The 21,464-nt window shown below is 37.4% G+C and overlaps 2 protein-coding genes across 4 annotated transcripts in view; both read right to left on the reverse strand.

Moving 5' to 3' along the window:
- Nucleotides 1-17,569, reverse strand: part of erbin (erbb2 interacting protein) — a 35,539-nt gene extending 17,970 nt beyond the window's left edge. Inside the window, exons 1-4 of one of the 3 annotated variants that reach the window (XM_025062150.1) lie at nt 16,799-17,569; nt 11,481-11,537; nt 1,498-1,692; nt 1,276-1,393 (exon numbers count right to left, since the gene is read on the reverse strand). In XM_025062150.1, the coding sequence (XP_024917918.1) occupies nt 1,276-1,393; nt 1,498-1,683 (304 nt within the window). In that variant the 5' untranslated portion in view covers nt 1,684-1,692; nt 11,481-11,537; nt 16,799-17,569. Of the gene's footprint in view, nt 1-1,275; nt 1,394-1,497; nt 1,693-11,480; nt 11,538-16,798 lie in introns of those variants that run through there. The other 2 variants (XM_008325741.3, XM_025062149.1) reach the window with 2 other exon arrangements.
- A 702-nt stretch (nt 17,570-18,271) lies between these two features.
- nln (neurolysin (metallopeptidase M3 family)) overlaps nt 18,272-21,464 on the reverse strand; it is an 8,644-nt gene continuing 5,451 nt past the window's right edge. Inside the window, exons 9-13 of the mRNA XM_008325742.3 lie at nt 20,025-20,226; nt 19,752-19,938; nt 19,532-19,660; nt 18,905-19,041; nt 18,272-18,644 (exon numbers count right to left, since the gene is read on the reverse strand). Of these exons, the coding sequence (XP_008323964.1) occupies nt 18,501-18,644; nt 18,905-19,041; nt 19,532-19,660; nt 19,752-19,938; nt 20,025-20,226 (799 nt within the window). The 3' untranslated portion in view covers nt 18,272-18,500. The remainder of the gene's footprint in view (nt 18,645-18,904; nt 19,042-19,531; nt 19,661-19,751; nt 19,939-20,024; nt 20,227-21,464) is intronic.

The following is a 21,464-nucleotide window of genomic DNA, read 5'->3' on the forward strand; positions in this document are numbered from 1 at the left end:
CATTGTGACAGATTCACAATGTGCAACCTACAACTGTAAGTAAGTGTCCAGCTCAGTTACGGCTTATTCCCACCCACCCAGGTTTGTGAACACAACGTTTTGCAGAGTTTGAGGGAGTACAAGCTACTTTTAATGTCAATATGGATTGAATAGCTTTCATCTAATTCTCATCTGTGAATGATGTAGATTTAATTTAAAGTAAGTTAAGTTTCCAAATAGCCCTTTTCAGTGGCTCATTGTACTTAAGCTTTTTGTGCTTGCAGGCTCGAGATTCATTTGAGTGATAAACAAGAAATAACAATTGTTTAGGGAAATGTTCCTTTTTATTAAACAGATGAGTAATGCTTGCAGCCACTGATTCCCAAAAATGCTGTGGCATACTAGTGGACTATGAGAGATCATGTGTGAAAAATTATTCAATTTCACTTAATTTGTCTGAAAACCATTATTAATCTATTGTAAAAAAAATGTTTTGTTAATGTGACAATGGTGGATAGAATAATGCCCACTATTTGGCAGCAGATTGCTATAAAAACTACAAAACAGAAGACTCAGTCACGTTGAAGATATTAATGTGTCTTTCTTTCATTTCTACTAGTATGTCACATTTGTGCTCAACTAAACGGCTTGTGGGGTCGTTGTATTTACATATCCTTTTTTGACATTTTTTGTTTGGTTGTGCACTGTAGGATTCTTCCAATATAAAATATGTGCCATAGTTTTACAACATTGGTTGCAGCTAGTTACTCTGTTTTTGTTCTAAACAAAACATTTACCTCTAGCCACAGGCTAGAGGTAAATGTCACAGAGACCAATGTTTTTCCTTTGTACCTGAGAACATGCTGACAGTTGCACATGTGAGTAAAAATGGTTCCTGTCCATGTTATGGTTAAAAATGTAAAAAGTTTCGTCTACTTCTCGTCTTTGTTACTCATTTCAGGTTTTTCTGTTTTAAGCCATACTTTGACAAATAATGAAAGAGAAAACTGTTGTAGAATTGCATTGTAAATGCAAAACCTGGAAATTGTTATTCAATAATTTATGTTCTGAAAAAAAAAAACTGAATAAATGCAAAAGCATTAGTGGCCCCACAAGGACAGAAGGAACAGTCACACTTTTGTTCTTCACGGGTCACTGAGCCACTGGCTGTGGTCAGTTCTCATGTCTCAGCAACCTGATCTGACAAACAGCTATAAATGACCTGGAGCTGCCAGTCAAAAGGACTTCTGCCCTCAGTGAAGGAAAGCTCCAGAGAGTAAAATAAATGCCACTTACTGTTTTTGCTGACATCAAGCTCCCTGAGATTGATGAGATTTGCTATCGCTGCTGGCAACACTGTAAGGTCATTATCTGGCATGCTCAGCCGGTGTAGTAGCTGGCAGTTAAACAGTTGCTGCATCAAAAGAAAAAGAGAATGATTTTTATAAGTCAAAAATATAATGTTAACAAAGAAAGTATTTGTTGTACAGTTTTTATACGTTACTGTGCCAGCCTTACTTTAGGCAGTTCCTCGATCTGATTGGCATCGAGATAGAGTTCCTGCAGGGTCTTCTCAAAGCTAAAGATCTCCTTAGGAACAGTTTCCAGGCTGCAGTGGGAGTAGTCCAGCGATGTTACCGTCTCCTCCTCACCCCGCAAGCAGCGGCAGGGCACTAGACGAACAAACAAGCTGCGCTTGGACATCCTCAGTCACTGGAGGAGCAAGACAAGACAAGAAACATGTAAAGCGAGTGGAAGGTTCAGAGAAGTTGAGGAAGTGAGCGTTCTGCATGTCTGGTGCTGTTTTTACGGTTTAGCATTACTGCTCAAACACAATAAGTAATAGTAATAATAATAGAGGAAGTAATTAGAAAACACTCATTTGTGTAGTGCATGATACAACTTTAGAGAAGAGCTGAAACATACACACATAAGACATTAAATACATTAATTCAACTGTGCTTCCAAATCATGACAATGTGACTAAAAATCATCAACAGTGTAGCTCTGATGAAGTCACACAACAGATTTGGAGACAGCCTTAGGAAAACAGACAGAAGGTAACCACTTGGATTTCTTTATTAAGGTTCTATTAACTTACTTATGTCATTATATACATTTTAGTTGCCCTCAACATCTGTCCTAAAACACATTAGTATGGCTAAAATACCTAAGGTTTTTTTGGTAAACTGAAATACAATTATTTGTCAACTAGCTCTTACTTTTAAACAGTCGTCCAACCGGAGCACTAGTCATGACGACATCACACTGTTCAGCTCCACCACAGACAACGGTCAACACTACATCTCTGATAAAATGATCAAGTAATAATAATAGAGGAAGTAATTAGATTATTTATCTAATTACTTCCTCTATTACTTATTACTTAATATTACTTATTACTTGACTAGTGGACAGATGGGAGGGGAGATTTGTTTATTGAAATTCTGATGAGATGACTGATGTCACTGACAAACTCCAGTGAAAATGTAATCAGACTGCCGTATTTTCTGTGTTTTCAAAAATATCATGCACCTATACTTAGCCAATATTTACATTCATCTTTAAAGACTGACTCATGTGCAGAGTAAATCACAAGTGTACACAACCGGTTTTAAAAGGTGACCTGGATACGTCTTCTTGACCACATATGAGCGGATGTGGCTTCTCTTGCCCTGTATTTAAATACAGACTGACGTCATGGTGCCTACAAAGGGGAAGTCTGTGTATCAGAACATGTCAAAGGATGAAATAGAGAAATTTAACCCATACGCCCCTCCAAAAAAATGCTGTAATCTAAAAAAAGCCTCAAAGGTCTTAAAATAAAGTGCAATTCCCCAAAGATGTAAGTTAATGAATCCACAGGGTCAAAAGTTACATTAATGACAGCAACAATGACTGTAACCTTTGCATGGCATGTGCAGCAAATGTGTAAACACGAGTAAGTGGCAAAAAAAAAATCATGATTATTATTACATTATGTAAAGATGCAATGTGCATCAGTTTGAGCTCACGATTCATGAAGCCACAAGTTACATCATGCAAACTCCATGCTATTTTTTCCATTGCATGTTACCTTGCCAACACATTTGCACATTTGACACTACACTACAGATGACAATGACACAACACTGATCAGGACAGTGCCTTATAATTCAGTGACAACCCTGTTTTAATAAAACACACAAAGTATTTACAACGAAATATGACTTTACTCTTTCTATTTGGAAAAAAATGTGTTTTCCACAAGTATGTGAAATAGGACTGATTTAAGTATTGTGGGTGTAGCTTCAATTGAAAGGAAGTTGAAAGTGAGTTTAAATATAAAAGAAGTTGTGGTTTCGCCTTCATCATAAAAAAAACCCTTATTTTATTCCAAAACCATCAACTCTCCCAAAATAATGATACTTGCAAGCTCAGAAAACCTTTCCAACTTCTAGTCTAAACAGGGTAAACTAATGGACAGTTGTAAACCTGTCCTTTATCCATGCATTAGGGATGTGTAGATAATTTGTATAGCTGTGGTCTCAGGTCGGCACAGTTTACATGATGGAATGTCCTCTCGTCAACAGGGGCTTTGTTCTGTGCACCATGTAGAAAATGTGACTTCTCCTCCCCCCGTCTTAATCTAAGCACCAGGGCTGCGCATAATCTCTCCGTCTTTCACTCAATACTTACCCGCACTGTCTCGCTGAGCTGTAAAACTGAGATAGCCTTGACCCGCACCATGGGTCACACCCACACAATCTGCTGATGTGTGTGTGTGAGCTCCACATGTTTGTGTTGTGAGTAGCTAAAAGGAACCGTGCCAGATTTATTCTCTGTGAAATATGACCAACTACGTCCAGGACATGGCCCGTGTGCACTCAATTTGCAGGTATTTTTTAGTTGAGTTTCAAAAGTTGACTTGATTACTTTTGGGAATTTCTATCATAAGGTCAGTGTCAGAGAAGTGAAACAAAACTCCCTAGAATTGTAATTGTAATATATTTTTCTCTGAAGGAAGTCTGTATGTGAAGTACTGAGATAAGAGTACCAGTCAACCACCGCTTTATCTAAAACTCATTAAAAATGTTAGCATGTATAAACATGCCCTCCCTCACATGAAGTATGTACAACCAAGAAGCTGACATTGTCCCACACACACTGGGCTATAGCAGCAGGCTGCTCATGCATGAATACACATAGTAATGTGGTCTATCACCCAAGAGGAGGGCTTGGCCACTTGACCAAGTGCATGTATGACACATGCTTTTAAGAGTGGGAGGAGAGGGAGGATTGACAGAGGAGGGGTGGTACAGAAAACAAGGTACTACAAGCTGTTGTTATTTATTCTGTTAAGGACAGACTGGGAGAAGTGAGGGCAAAATAAGAGAAAAATACAGTAAGAAGATGTATTAAACATTAATGAACATTAAACATTAATGCTGGCGGAGGAACTCAATAGATTCTTCCTCATCATGTCCAATGGACAGAGATTCTAATTGATTGCTTCACGTCAGAGTGCAGCCGTGGGCTGTGTTGAAACATGAGCCTGGCACAGTCGAACAGGGAAAGGGTGTTAGCATTATTATCTGGTTAATCATATGTGCTGAAGGTAAAATTAATTTAATTCCACTAATGTTCCCTGAGGTGAGGTAGACGTAAGACCCACCAATGAGTCATACTGCTACTGTGATACCATACAAATATTATTTCGCTGACATCACACATTACAGTTTAAGATAGGACTGCTGAACTTATAGTAGACAGATGTTAAAGTAACACTAATTTAAAATGAGACCTAAAGTACGGGAAGTTTACCCACTCAATTCTCCCAGTCAGAGCCAGGAAACCTCTCCCAGTAACCTAAGGTCTTCAGGGGTCAGTTCTGCTGCAGTGGAGATGGTGTTAAAGGACGAGTCTATTATACAGTAGATGAGCACACTTTTATTCAGAATTCTCTTTTTAAACTACTGTTTCCTTGTGATCATAAAAGTTATTTGCGTGACTTTAATATGTTGTGGGCAAGTTCTCTTAGGTACATCTGCATGTTTATATCTATGGACAATCTGTTAAGATGCTCAAGATTTGATAGTAATCTAGAGACGACACTGATTCAAGTTCTATGTAAAAATAATTGTATGTAATTTAATTGAACCCTTCTAAAGGCAGTTTTTCATACGTTTTTGAGTTGACTTATAGTTGTCACTTTGAAAGACAAGATGACCCACTATTACCCACTATACTACTTTAAATATTTTTTTTCTTATTATTCCTCATAGTTGCTTCCAGGATAAGAATTTTCGATCTTCTGAATGCACTGCGGTTCCACAGCCTCCAAGTTTTACTGTCTGAAAAGCGTTCCTTTTTCAGAACTTTGGCATCATGTCTATGGACAAAAAGCTAGAGGTTTATTTCATCTGACCAAACAATATACAGTATTTCCAACTTTTTCTCATCTTACTTGAGTCCATTCCTGTTTAGCCTTTCTGTGGCTGTTTTTTTGTGAGTGTGTTCCACTCTCACTAATGTCCTGGTTGGTTTAAGTCTTTTGTTTCCTTTTGTTACATTTCGTTGACTGTATCAGCAATAACAATTATCTTTCTCAAAGTTTTCCAAAACGATTGAAGAGGTGTAGATGCAGATAAACTTAAGAGATCCAGATCCAAATTGTTTCACACATGGAACAGGAATGTTATATGCTACTATTGTTGCCTCATGTAATCTCCTGCCAACACCATGTTACACACAGACCGCAGCAAAGGTAAGAGTTACCACTTTTCCTATACACATATACAGTCTTGGAGTATCGAAAATTATTTTAATATAAATTTCTTCACTGAAGAACATCGACACTTTGACAAAAAAGACAATGAGTAGATTACCTCTTACTGTAAGGATACAAAGTCTTTACTTTAAAGACATTAAATAAGATCATAAGTTACAAGCACTACTTAGTAAGCACCACTTGTGTTGTGTCTGTGTAGACACATGTAAAACAGTTTAAACAGAAACTCAAGTGCAGCATTGAACCGAAGCAAGCAGCTAGTGTTATTTATAGCAAATGGCACTCATCTTGTTGATACGGCAGAATGGGATTAGTGCGGCCCCGGTCTCGCCTTATGAAAGGAGTTTTTGATCCCGATTGCAGTGGACTGTTGGGGGATTGCAGTGCTGTGGCTAAAATGTTATTAGAGATTAGGACAACAAAACCCGACACAATGACACAAACTGCAGAGTCTGCTGCATATGCAGGCTTTGTCTGTGAAGGAAGGTGAAAGACAAAGTCACTTCCTCACCACAGGGTGAAGAGATGGTGCACTACAGTGTGCTATGAATATTTGACTTATAGTGCAAAGTGTTACTTTGCTCTGTAACTACAGTGTTACAGTGTAACACTGTAGTTACTGTTACTACAGTGTGCTATGAATATTTGACTCATAAAGAAAAGTGTTACTTTCCAATACTGATTCCTAACTAAAAGGAGCTCAATAGGTGCTGGTACTTGTGGCCTTACAACACCAAATACTCAAATGTTGTTTTCAGCTTGAAGAATGTGCCTTTAAAATTCACTATAAGTGGTATTTTCCCATATCTGTCATCGCTGAGAAATATAGAAACAGAAAGTGGAAGGTAGGGAGGATGATGAAAAACAGTAAAATTTCTTACATGTGTTACACCAACCCAAATTAATAACACACCTATTACCCTGTGATATTAACAAGCATGAGAAATATAGCAGTCATTATGGTGTCAACTTGAAAAAAGACCAAAAACTGCATGAACGACTGGCATTCAGATGCAATGTATAGTTTGATTTACTAAAAAAATATATTGATTATTCTAACTACTCCAGTCACGGGAAGTAAATAGTTAAAAGAAAACACGTGAGTCTGTGCAATGGAGCACGTCATTGTATGCCTGTTGGTAAACCCCTCTGAATTGCTACAGTAGAATTTCTTCATTGCAACACAAACAAACCTGCACGCACAAAGAAAGTAATCTTGGCTTCAAAATGTTTGAACGTCACAAAAAACTTTTGCTGTCACCTAAGAATGATAATCAGTATCACTATCAGTTTCATCAAAGAGAATTTTAGTTTCAACATCATATGTTAGGTTACAAAGCTAAGAGAAAGGAGAAAGAGGAGAAAATGTACAAAACACAAATACCCTAATTTTCATAGAATGTCATTTCCAATCTGGCACAATTAATATGCATCAGAGCAGACAGAATTGTACTGTCTGATGACTGATTATTAGGATGTAATCCATGAAAGCAAAACTACGCAACAGGAAATGATGGTTGGATTTACATCTGAAAAAGGAAGAAAGATAACCCCGCTGTATCTGCTGTGAGGCTCCGTGGTTAAGTGGAACCTGCAGTTCCAGTTTAGCCCTGCCTATAGTTTTAGTTCTCAACAACACAGTGAGGTCTCAGCGGTCTTGCGTGACTCTTGAAAACAAAACCGTGATTGTTGTCTTTGAATTCGTGGTAAAATGAGGGTAAGTAATCTGATCCTTCACAAAGACAAAGTCCCTTTGACAGCATCTTCCCAATTTTCTACCCCGAGCAGACTGGCTCTAGGAGATAGCATTCATTCATTTAAACACTTAACATGGACACAACTTTCGATGAGGATGTGTTTATGTAAAACTAAAGCAGCTTATTTTTTTTTCAATGTATGGAAACAAGCAAATGGTCACTACAAGAATTACATAGCATTATTTAAACTTGAAGTTCTTTGTGTATGCAAAGCAAAGACATTCGTCACAAATAGCTCTATGTGAACAGAATAATGTTGTACGTAAGAAAGAACTTAGATCTGTTCACAGACAATGCACTAGTTTAGAGATTTCTGCATACTGAGCCAGGATCTTCTGAATAAAGATGCAGGGAGCACATGATGCACAGCTACACGCCTACCACCCATCTAAACACACATAGCTATTTGTTAAAAATGCTAATATCTTTACAGAAACAAATGCAGTAACTTTGTTTCCTTACTGTGATACATGTGAAAATAAATGTGACAAAAGCTCTGAATTCTGGGAGTCACTGTTTCCTTTACCTAAAGTACAATTTTTCTGAAACAGATAAAAGCGGTTCAACATGGGTTAATAAGTGTAACTTATATTTATAGAATTTGCCTATATCTACAAAAAGAGTATGAACAAGGATTAAAAGAGAAAAATGCAGAAAAGCGTTTCTACACACTTTGCCACTACTGGTTGCGCGTGGTCTACACACACACACACACACGACAGTGCCTTACATGGGTCAAGTCAATAATGTCTCAGATATCAAACTATAATTATTAATGTATTATCTATAGAAAATCATTTTGATATTGAGTGTTACATTAACTAACTCTTACATTAAGGGCTATTTTGCCAGACCTATGACTGAAACCAACTTCAGTAAAAGATTTTTTTTATTCAATGGTCTCATGGTGCAGGGGATTTCCAATACCTCCTTGTGATAAAAAAAAAAAGCCTAATGAAGAAATCGCATACTGTTTATGCAGATAACTGCAGCTGAATGGCATTTTAACAGGGTAGTGGACAGTGACAGTGCTCAGTTATATAATAAACATAATAACTCAAAGTTGACCACCATACTGTAGTTAGATTCAAAGTGGCTGCAGCCAATACTTTAATTTAAAAAAATTCCCGTTGCTCTACACTGACAAACAAAGGGAATACATTTCCAAATGAACCCCCTCCACACTTCACCGGCTCTCTTTCTTTATATGTGCACATGTGTTTAGTTTGGTAATTAAAGATTTCTCTCATCTAATAGGACTGTCGACAGAAATAGAAAGGCTTAATAAAAATCCTATTGGAAACACTGCACTGACCACATGACTCAAAACAACATTACTATACTTAGATAATCCAGAGAATAACATGTACTGACACATGGAACAGATATAGAGCTTTGAATTACCTGTTAAGTTCATGATTGTTAAGATTCTATATAACTTGAAACTCTGTGAAATGAATAAAATGGGAATAAAAATGTCTCATGGAGACCAATATTTTAAGCCAAAATGACAATGTTGATAGTTGTACAACAGAGGGCTCTGTTTTGATGCTACAGAAAATCACTTGATTGATTGAAGTTTATTTCGAATATGAAAATGAAAAGAAAAAAGGAATACATATTGATTATTGACCAACATAGAATGCATATTCAAAAAGGAGTGGGAAGAAGTAAAACTTATGAACTCCCACCCCTTCTTCTTAGCTAACGAATAGTAGTCTTCCTTTCAACCCCGTGTAGACACTCATACACACATACGTGTATATACAGTATATACACACCAGTAACACATTTAGTATTCTATACACCTGCCTATATATACAAACATTCCATGCTACCTGACACCTTCCTCATCCATATACCTCTTAAAATGAGTGACTTTGTATTTCTTTTTAAACTGTGTCTGTGCTTCAGCTCCATGGCTCCAATCACCTCCCCACTGTTGAATGGTTAATATTCAAGCTAATGAAGCCAACGTTAATAACACAATCTACAGCTCTCCAGCTTGTTTTAATTAACAACTGACACATCTTGGTGTAGAGCCAAAGTAGCAAATCACAAAGCCTTATCTCAATAATCAAAAGCAAAACATACATGTTTGACAGGTACAGTGTGGTTACATGACCCCCACCTTGACATTCCACTCCAAGTAGGGAAGAGAACATGAGAGCATATTAAAGTCTTCTGAAAACTGAAAATATGTCTGCTAAAGACTAATATAAATTAAGACGAGAGAGATGAGGTCCATCTAATGGTGGTAAATGCTTGTGTAATAATAACAATTTCAGGTTAGGGCTCGGCGATATCTTGATATTGCTATGGTGCCTAATGGGAAACCACAATGACGTCATACAAAAAATATTAAGTATCGCTATTCAGTGAAAACATGTTACACTAGAAAAACAATCAACGGACAGAGAAAGAGTATTCAGTGTATTATGTGTTGAGAACAATTAATTAAAATATCACTGGTTGTGAAATTATGACCTTGTCAATAATGTATTTGTAGGTTCCTTATGCTCTTGCAGGTAACTCCTCTGTGTATGCTACAAAATGCACTCTGCAGCCAAAACCTTTTTAAACTACAGGTTATGTAAGTGAAAACCACTTCCTGTCTACAAGAGAACTTACTGAAATGTGCAGGGTATTATTGCAAGACAATGTCACCACAGTTGACACTTGACATCAAACATTTGTTTCCATAGTAATGCAAAAGGAAAACCTGCGCAGTCGCATGATTTAGTCTTCAGACAGTCTTCAGAAAAGTGGTGATTCATAAAAATTCTATTTAGTTACAACTTCTGTACAAATATTAATTTTGACATGAATGAGATGCTGCAGACTAGGATGAACAGAAAGTGCAGTCATTAAATTATTTTTTTAATCATCTTTTCATCCACTTTTTTAAAGATTAACTTCATCTAACCAGGATAAAATAACAAGAACCCTGCATATATGTGGAACTTGACAATCTAAGATCTTTCCACAGAATGACCAAAGACAATGCACCCCAGTAGGGTAGACATCAGAGCCATGCATGATATAGGTTCTATTGAATTATAAAGGTAATAGAATAAGCTCATAATAAACCCAAAAATAAATAGTCGAGGTCTTCTTCTCTATGTATCCGGGTTAGTTCCAGAGTTGGAAAGTATTGTTATGTTATTTTAACAACTTAGAAACAGAGGGCAGTATTATCAAAGGTAAATAAAAGTATTACCCAAAACCTTCACATCGATGATGATAAATACCCAAGACAAATTAAGACCATGTTTCAGACGAACAGACTCTGTTGGTCCATATAAGCTACAAACACAGGCGAAATGAGATGCAGTTGCCAAATCTCCATAACCAGGTCAAGCACATTCAGGTCAGAGCTCTGTATCCCTATATCCCTGCCAGCTACTGCCACATGCCCAATGTATGGACAAGCTGTTAGTGTAAAGTGAAGATGTTACTCTTATACTTACTAGGCCTTTCATATTATTTCACTCAACTATAATGATTTATAGTAGACAATTAACTGCTTTGTCTATTTAAAAACTGAACTTTATTTTATTATTTTATCCAATATTTTGGGATATTTGTGTAGATGCAAAGACATGTGTAGAATTAGTTTATAAAACAATTATCAGAAATCATGGGATTGGCCACAAAATATGTACTGTTTATGCAATGCTGACAAAATTATGAGGGCTGAATACATATCTAGGGGAAATAAGATGACGTTGCACAAAGCAAGTTTGACAGGTGTATCATGTGTCTCCCTCCAGGAGAACAGGGTGTGACACTCCTGCTGCTTCTTGTTAGGTTTGGACTAATGTTTGACACCACGTAAGAACAACTAACATTTAAACACCTCAGTGGAACATCTCAAACCGATGACTGTGTAACATACAAATTACAGTCGACAACTCGCAAAACAAAAAACAAAACAAGACTTCATTCCGGAAATGGAAAAAAAAAAGCCTTACCTTGTCATTTAGGATTCAAGGACCTGGATCCAAGTGGATGGCAGACAACGGATGTACCTAAAGTATAAATGTGACAGAGGACAAAATTAGCATATTAATGTGAACCAAATAAATAACCTTAAAAAAAGTCTAAATCAAATTAAGTGTATATGTGTGTGTGTTTTAGACATATGACAACATGCCAGAACACACATCCCCTGCCTAGCAACACTTTTTTCCTTAAAAAAAGAGAAGTAATGAATCCTTTTAATAAATAGGAATCAGTCGTAATAATCAGTATTTTGGACAGAATTCATGTGTGTGAAGGTAAATGGTCTATAGATCATCACCAAAATGTTATTATTTATGACATTTAATAAAAAAAAACTTTCCTAAGTGGACAAACAAAGCCACTTGTTTCAAACACTTAAATCTTTATTACGCAAATCAACTGCTAAAAAACATGTCAGAGTCAAAGATATTGACAAAATTCTGAATGTGAGCAACAACAAAAAAGCAAAAAAAGATTTGAAAAGCTGATCTCAAATTCCCACGTCAGAGCACGGCTCTACTGCAGTGTTTGTGCATGTCTCAGAGTACCTGAGACATGCACAAACATCATACTTTAGGACAACAGAGCTGAACGAAGGGAGAGAAAAGTGGAAAAAAGCAGGAAGGGAAAAAAACAGGAAAGAGAGAAACACTTTTGACTTATTCACTACAGTGTCCTCATCAGCTGCAAACACACTGGACTGCACTGACACTCATTAGTTTCTGCTCCACTTCCTCTTTGGTTCCTTTATCCTCATCCCATTTGGGAAAGTAAATCATGCCACACAAAAGTTCTGTTCATGACATAATAGAATAATGCATGAGGAGTGTTGATTTTTTTTTCTTTTTAACTGGGGTTGTCATGTGTGGAGGATGGGGCATTGCAGTCAGAACTATGCTTTTCTTCAAACAGAGAGCCATAGTAGTAACCTCTGAGAACATCTGAAACCTAAAGCATTGAGGTTAAAGAAAAAGAGGCAATGTCTGTGTCATTGGTGTGGTTCACCAAGGTTCACCTCGTGGGCAAGTTCAAATCCCGGTTAGGGCGGTTGGTACCTTCCAGTGGACTCACCACCCACAGGAAGGTTCAGGGGGGGTTGGTACGGTGCAGTGTGATTTAGGTGGAGGTCGTGGAGACTGCTGCCCCCGCGACCCGGTAACGGATATGCGGATGAAAATGGATGGATGGATAGGTCAGAAGGACACCTCGACACAACGTTCTTGTAAGGTGTCCTATACTACTCCATCAGTACATGAAGCTCCTGAGCTTTAATGTGGTGGTGGGCAGCACGACTGAAAGTGACGTTATGAATGTTTTTAGAGGTTATTTATATGTTATATAAGGGTTATAAGGGTTCAAAGTATCAATGTTCTCTCGTTCTTAGCATGATTGGTGTGCCTTGGACTTTTTTGTTAAATTAAAAGTTACATTTTATTCTGAGTTAAGCCAATGTCAATGTTAAAAAAAGTTCTAAGGTTTACTGTTTACAATGTAGTTTCTTATTATATGTTCCCAAAAAGGTTCCCTGGGCAACAAAAGATGGTTACATTTTCTTGGAACGTTCCGGGTTGAGCAGGTAAATTGGTAACAATCAAGTGTCCTGACTTGGTACAAAAGGAGCGTTGTAGGGCTCAGTTAATCACACGCAAGAATGAGGTCCAAGTAATTTGTAAACAACAGTCTACATCACCCAACGTTTCAGAGAATCTGGAGAAATGTATACAGGTTTTCATCAAGGCCAAAAACCAACACTGAATGCCTGTGACCTTAGATTCCTCAGAGGACACTGCATGAAAAATCTTCATTCACTTGGAAAACCATTCAGATTGTTCCAGATGTACAGTATTGACTGAAATCCACCAACTTTATGAGTTACATTTTGAGTTGTACTTTTAAATAGTTTTGTTTTTTCATTTCTTCATAGTAATAATTTCATCATTTGGATTAGTCACAAATACAAACATTTGTAAAACATAAAATCTACCTTCCGTTGTTAAAACACACAAGACTTTATATTACTACTGTGAGCAGGATAGCTTCATTTACACCCAACCCAATTCCTGGACCTCTTATCTAATGTTGGCAGCCTAAAGACATTGTCCAGCATACTACTACTATAATATGACGCCTTCTTATCTGTGGGTGCTATTACAACAGACCTCTTCTCACAGGCTGAAGTCAGAATCTTTCTCTCTTCAGTTTAACATTACATAAACATGAGAATTCCAAATAAATTAGGATTTGATGATTTTAGTGTTTTTAGTGCTCTCCGGAGCCATAAAGTAAAATATTTAGTGCCAAGACTAGGTTTAAAAAAACAAAAAAAATATCTAGGAATGCAGATGGTTTTCAAAAGTTCCTCGTCGTCGTTCATATTTCCACAATCAAAACACAGATTCCTAAAATCCATTTAAATGGAGCCCTTGATTTTACATGACAGAACTCTCATTCAAGTCACTATCGATTGGCCAATACATTTAAGCACCTTACTATCAGTTAAACCTCTTTAATACCCAGCAGGCAAAAGGCCAAGAAAAATCTATAAAGCGCTGATGTACCATAATGGTAAAGTAGTTGTTTAAATCTTTCATCACGTTGTAAATTGACATTATCAACTGCCAGTCTGTTATAAACACTCAACCCATTTGTCAAGATAATGAGACATTCACTTTATATAACAACTAATTTGTTCAACACCATTTCATGAAGGTCTTTTCCAGTGCACAGCAGTGTGAAGGGCTTTTGAACCTGATGCAGCAGCAGATCCCCTGACTGGATTATTCTACCATTAAAGAAATCATGTGCTAGGGCTTTGACACACCTAAAGACATGTGGTTCTCACCGAATATCTTATAGTGCACAGAAAGCAAATAAATTACACACAAACACAGTTTGTACATGTACAGCAAAGGTCAGTGTACTTGCCTCGTGAATGTTTATTTTAAGTACAGTATGTGCATGTGACTTATCACCTCTGATAATTCTATCATCTGGTCAACCTGACACATATCAAAATTATCTGTACCAATTTGAAGGAGTTTTCAGTTAAGAGGGTAAAGGGAAAGCCATGTGTCTTATCTAATCCTTGACAGTTTTGTGTTCTTCCTCTTTTGTATTATAGCTCAACATCATCATGACAAACTCTCTTGGAATCCATTCATGAGAAACACCAAAATCTTAATTCTACCTGTCACATGACTGATGATGTAAGTGTGTATAAGCACTTTTGCTGCAAGAAAACTGTAATCACTGCTGACGTTCTTATTAGTAATTGTTTTGCATTTCGCTGAAACATTGAGCTTGTTCATGGAGTTGAACTTGCATCACTGTGTACTTGAAATGCTTTTAACTCAGATACCCAATGCAAACGTAAGAGTCATTGCCTAAGTTCAAACAGTAAAGTTTTAGTTGGAGCCAAGATCGGCTGAAAACATCAATTCTTGTTGACACACAGGGCAAAGGGTTTCTCTTCCTCTCAGTGCCTTCTAAGTCAACAATATATGACATACACACAAGAGACAAGTCAACAAATTTATTTACCAATCTAAATACCACGGAACAACATGGGCAATTTTCCAAGTGATTATATATGTTCATGTTTAGCTCAGAAATTATAAATGGTCAGTTAACCCTAAGGGTCTCCACAAGTATAATTCACCTTTGTAATGTCTGGCTTGGACACTTAAAGTTTTACATGACATTCCACCAGTCAGCAGTAACATGAATACCTGGCTAATAATTGACAAACAGCTAGCCACGAACTCCTGGATTATGGCCCTACAACAATGCAGAAGACAGCTGGCAAGTCCTTGTCTTTGTTTCTTTTATTATCAACTCTACACAATTGTCCTTTGAAAGCTAATCAGATACTGTAGTCATTTTCCTACAGGACAATGCCAGATTTGAGGCAGTAGAATTCCTCTTTGTGTCTTAACAAGCAGGATGCAGCAAAAGCACCTGTCTTCATAATTGGCAAGTGTTTGTTTCGCAGCACACAACAGTGTGATCCCTCTCTATAGCAACACTGTCCACTCTGCTTCCAGGGATGTTTCTGTAGAGTCAGCTTTATCATGTATGGCCAGTTTGCTGTAAAGGTTATAACAATAATGGTCAGGCTACTCAAAATGTTCTTATCCTAAACAGAGTCCAAGCCTCAACACCTGAACAAAAACAGGTCTGAATATAGACTTGGAGGTGTTTCCCATCCCAAAATAATGCCAATTACTTTGAATTTAGAAAGATGGTAAGCCCTTTTTATTATGTTGTTTGGGATCTCTTATTTTATCAAGTCAAATTTTTGGGATAAAACACATTAACTACTTGTTTTAAAAAATACTGAGTGAATGTTAGCATGGAGGTTTTTCACATTCCTCTTTTAAATATGTATCCATATAGATACTTCACAAATATGATTCGTTAAAATAATGTAATTTTTAGGTATTTAATGGACATAAATTATACGTTACACTGGGCATAAAATGCCAAGCAGCCAATGATGGACTCAAACCACACAGTATCAGTGGATGATATTCATGTGGCTCAGACTATAAATGGAGATATACTGTAGATCCTTGCTTAGTGTGTTGCGTTGCTGGGGGCTGCATGAAACCGTGTCTGTTGACAGCCTTTACCTGAGAGGAAACCAATGAACAATCTTTTCAAATGAGTCGCTACAAGCCAACATTTACCCAAACAAAAATCAGATCAGGAGATTAGACAGATATCCCTGTCACGTCTTAACGGGATTAAACGCCATTGGAGTTAAATGGAGGACAGAATTCAGATTAGCGGCTGGTGAGAGAAAGGAAACGCCGATATGTGTAGTGAACACCGCGGTAATCCTTCCACCGTCTGGTACGTGAAGGTGCTCCGCAACAAAAGATGTGACTGCAGCAGCAGCTGTTGTTGTTGTAACTGCAGCTGCTTCGTTAAACAACAATACAACATAAAATGATATAAATATAAAGCACGGTCAATAGTTTAAAAACAACGGAATGGACGAAAAATGTCAGCGTCCTTCGCCAAAAATGGAAAATCATATACAGCTGTTAATGTGTAACCCTCGGAAAACATACACAAATAAAATGAACATACGTGCTGGAGAGAAACATAAACAAACACATTCTCTGTCGTATGTTCACTGCTTAAACAGTAATAACTTGAGAAAACAGCCAGAGAGCAGCAAAATGGGAGCGAAGAGCCGCTCACTGTTAGCAGCGGTGTTAGCATGTTGTTGGGGCCCCTAGGCGAAGAGGCAACGATAACTAACACAAACAAAGACACTTACCTTGCTTAATGTAGAGTCACTTTATCATTTAATGTTCCTTCGGTTATGGGAAAAATGCTTCTATGAGAATAAAACTCCAGTTAAAGGGCATTTGAGGGCGTTGTGGGTTTTTTTCTTTCAGTCGGTTTTCTCTGGGTTTTCTAGCCAGTGTTAGCAGCGAGCTTGTGTTGGCTACTTGAAGAACAGCAGCAGCAGCAACAGCAGCACTAAGTTGTTCAATGCTGTACCGCTTGTTTTCTCACTTTAAAACTGTTTGCTTCCCTTATTATGACTCACAAAGTAAACGGATGACTGAAAGGTGGCCGAACCGGTCCTTATAATCTTCAAAACTTGGCGACTCGGATCATTTAACGAAATCCAAAATGTCCACGAGATTCAGCAAGAAGGAAATACAAAAAGGCAGAAAAATGCGTACGACCTCCGACAGAGTTGAACCGTTTCCTCCAAACTGCGCAGCACCCAGATGTTTTCATTCATTATTTCTCTTCGCACAACCATCCAGGGCAGACCGAAGGCAATGAAGCTTCATCCGAGCTGGTGAGCGTGAAGTCGCGGTGGGTTTCTACTGCGCGACCTCTGCGTCTACACCGAGGGGGAGGAGGCGTCTGTATTTTCACCACAACTCGTCTTACCAGCTTCACGGTCGGGTCGTCCTGCTTTTGCTGCTGCTCCTCCTCCACCTGCAATGATGCTTTCTTCACTATCTCACCCAAACACTTTCAGTGCATCCCCGTATCTCTACAATACATCGGCTTGACTGCAGTTTTCTCTCTGGGGTCAAATGCAGACGAGGGTACCGTGAACCGGCCGAAAATAAATACATTTATTTACGCAGCCGTTCGGAACATTTCACGAAATATGTCTGTGAATTCAAAATAAATATTACACATTACTGCACATTAAAATATTAATAATACCGAATAACACTTTCTTTACGTTTAGGTTTAGGCTTTTGCTGACTTGTGGCACCCCCTGGTGGCCAATAAACATTTTTACTCTGTAAGGAAACTAGTAAAGGTCAATGAGTTCAAGTACACATTGAAATGCATCTGTCACCGTGTACTGGATAATGGACTTAGTGGAGGATGGATGGACTTAGTTTCTTAAGTAAATAAACAAATCAGAGGAATGACGAGGATGGATGGACTTAGTTTCTTAAGTAAAGTTGGCATACACAACGTGTAGGAGAAACCTATACTTAATATATGTATTTATACAACATATTTTTTTCCCTCATCTTTAGCTCAATCTAAAGTGAATTTTACTGAAGAGTTGAAAAATAAGTAAATGCAGAATGCAACAGTTTTAAGGTACATGTACAATACAGTATGTACTGTATGTCAATAGACATTTTACATTTTATTTGAGTCATAAGTGTTTATACCTACACTACCTTTACTTTCTTTTCCCTTTGCTTTTTGTACATTTATATTTTTCCTCAAAACAAAATACAAAATTAAAAAATGATACAACAGTTTTATTTTAAAATGTATATTTATATAATTGTAACTACAGTATCAAATGTCAATCTTATTCTTAAAAAGGAACACACACTCAATGAAAAAGTATAAACACTTATAGTACTTATAATACTAGAAGTAATAATATACTGTATATTTATAGAACTATAAACTGTTTTGTTTTTTTAACTTCAAACACATCTGAAAACAATCATTTGGACAAAGTAAAAAGATTACAGTAACTATGTTTCATGGGACTTAGTCAGGCCTTTACATTGAAAGAAAGCTTCCTGACATGGTTGACGACCAAGGTATGTTTCCAACATGTCCATTCCATCCACAGAGCCGCCAGCTTCTAAGATCACTCTTCTGTACTCCTTTCCAACCTGTGGGATGACAAAAACAAAGCTTTAATTTTAAACAAAAAATGTATTGGCATATTCCTGGAAAATTACTCATGTATAGAATAATAAGAAGATGAAGATTGAGGAGGTAAAAAAAAGAAAAAATAGAAGAATGTGTAGGAGAGGACTGAGAAGAATGAGGTGAAGACGGTAAGGAAGGACAAAGAAAAGAAGCAGAAAAAAACTTTATTATCATTGTTCATAAAAACAGAAACCTTCAAACCAAGCCATGCAAAACCAACCTTGGGATTCATAATGCCTTCCTTTTTGAAGCGACTGAAGAAAATGTCCATAGAGTTGACTTCACTCCACAGATAGCTGTAGTACTGACCATCATATCCTCCAGCCAGGTGGCTGAAACTGGCCGTCATGTTTGTGCCTGTAGAGAAATTACAGCACAATGAGGCAATTATGTATTTTGAAAATAATTTCAAATAAAAACAGGTGTGGAAAACACACATCTACCTGCTGTTATATCTCTTTCTTTTCCAGCAATTTACTTTTCCTTTTTTTTTTGGTCAAGTTTACTGATGTTGATTTATCTCAATTAATCGGGATTAATCTAGAGCTACCCCGTGATTAACCCTTTCACGCATAGTGGTCACTACATCGAACAGCTATTTGAAAACTGTATTTCTGTGTGCATGCATCTTAATGTCAAAGTTTCACACAGGCTACTACAATGGACTTTGTAATGCATTACACTGCCGCCTATTGGTCAGCTGTTGTAAGTGCAAAAACAAATTGAATTTTTTAAAACTTTTTGACAGCACTAATAACCATATACTGTTCATATATTCAATAAAATAAATTATTATATATATTCCCATAATATAAACCTGGTAACATTTCAACAACAAGTCACTAACCGGCTGTAGCAGGAACACCCAGGATGTCCTCACAATACTTAGCAAACACGTCTGCTGTATCTGCTGAAGAGCTGGTATGTAACGACTGGTCCACCTTACTGAGGACGACCTGACGCAGGTTCATCAGACCTGAACGAAATGAAAAACATCTTTGTGACTTTGTACACTCAGAAAGCGTTTAGGTACCGAACATCTCTTAAAGTCTCGTCAAGTCTCTGACCAGTGTTGGCCACTCTGGAGGCAATCAGTTTTTCTAGCAAATTATCCGGGATCGGGCTGCCGTCTCTGTAGTGTCGAGACATTCTCCTCAGAGGTTCCTTCTCCCAAACCCAGTTCTCAAGCATTTGTGAGGGCACTTCTACAAAGTCCGTCTCCACCAGGGTCCCACTAAATTCCGAGAATGTTGTCTGAAGCACACAACAGAGAATTTGCCATATCTTGCTTTAATTAAAAATATAATAGAGTTTACCTGCTGATGACTTAAACTGTATACCTTAGAGCAGAGCTCATGCATCACATGCCCAAACTCATGGAAATAAGTCTCAACTTCGTGGTGCTGCAGGAGAGAGGGCCAGCCTTCTCTGGGTTTGGTAAAGTTGGCAACCATAGCTGCAACAGGAAGCCTGCGTTTTCCATCAGGTCCTCTGCAGCCAGGCTGGAGCCCAAAGCAGGCTGCATGGCCGTATTTCCCCTCCCTGAAGGAAGATAAGGTGGAAGGGTCAAAAAGACAATCAGAAATTTGAACATGTACATTCATACCATTAGAGTAAGACAGGATATACAGTAGGTCTTCAAACTTTTTCAGGCCTAAGAACTACAAACTGGACCAGGGATAAATTTGCCTTAGTTTTTTACCCATGTATTCCAGTAACACAGGCCTACACATATTATTGTTTTTTATTGTAAACACAAAACTGTATTTATATAACGAAGAAATTGTATGTACCCATACCTCTATGTACCACCCAAGGGTTGCGGACCCCATGTTGAAAACCTTGGTTGTAGAGCATTCTGTTACACAGAAAGCAGCAGATTACTGCAGTACATTTATGAGCCAATTTTATTTTTATAAGGCCTGCTTCTTCATGGCACAGATTTAATAAAAATACAAAAGTATTCCTTAGAGATTCTGGTCCATGTTGTCATAACAAAATCATCATAAGGACATGAAGAGGTTGTTTATTTATGTTTAAGCAAATCTTTTAGATATGATGTGAGCTTTGTGACATGGAGATGGACCAGCTGTAACTGGCTGTGAGAAAAATATAACGTTATAGTCATAAAGGGAAGGACGCGATCAGCAGCAATACTCAGGTCAGCTGAGGTATTTAGCAGTGTTATATTGCTATCAACAGTCTTCATCGTGCCAAAAAAAAAAAAAAGCAGCATCAGCCGGAACCATTTATACAGAACAGGATGGATCCCAGCTTTTACTGAACGTTAATTACATTGCAGACGCTAACAATACTGTTAAAGCAGCAGTGTTGTCTCTTTGTCTCACTCAACACTCCCCAGCCAGGGCCAAAATTCATACTAACAACCTCCAAGCTTGGCAAAGACTGACCCTGAATTTTAATTTTTAATTATTGAGAGCAACTCATCTGGCATCAACAATAATGTCACGTTCCTAATTCACATTTCCTCCACATTGACTGCATCACATCACTAGCGTAACCCTCATCAGTTGCTGCCATGTCAACGGCTGATGATAAAATATCTTAATGATTTCTCTGTGAAATTACCAATATAGAAAAAATGTATTTGATGCTTGAAAACAAAAAGATTTTTTTTTTTACATTGTCGAGGATAAGGATTAAATGTTATTTACAGAATAATTTATATTATTGACTCATTGTGGATTATTTTATATATATATATATATATATATACTTATATATATATATATATATATATATATATATATATATATATA

The sequence above is a fragment of the Cynoglossus semilaevis genome, chromosome 14, assembly GCF_000523025.1.
Source record: "Cynoglossus semilaevis isolate Cse_v1.0 chromosome 14, Cse_v1.0, whole genome shotgun sequence".
Taxonomy (NCBI): domain Eukaryota; kingdom Metazoa; phylum Chordata; class Actinopteri; order Pleuronectiformes; family Cynoglossidae; genus Cynoglossus; species Cynoglossus semilaevis.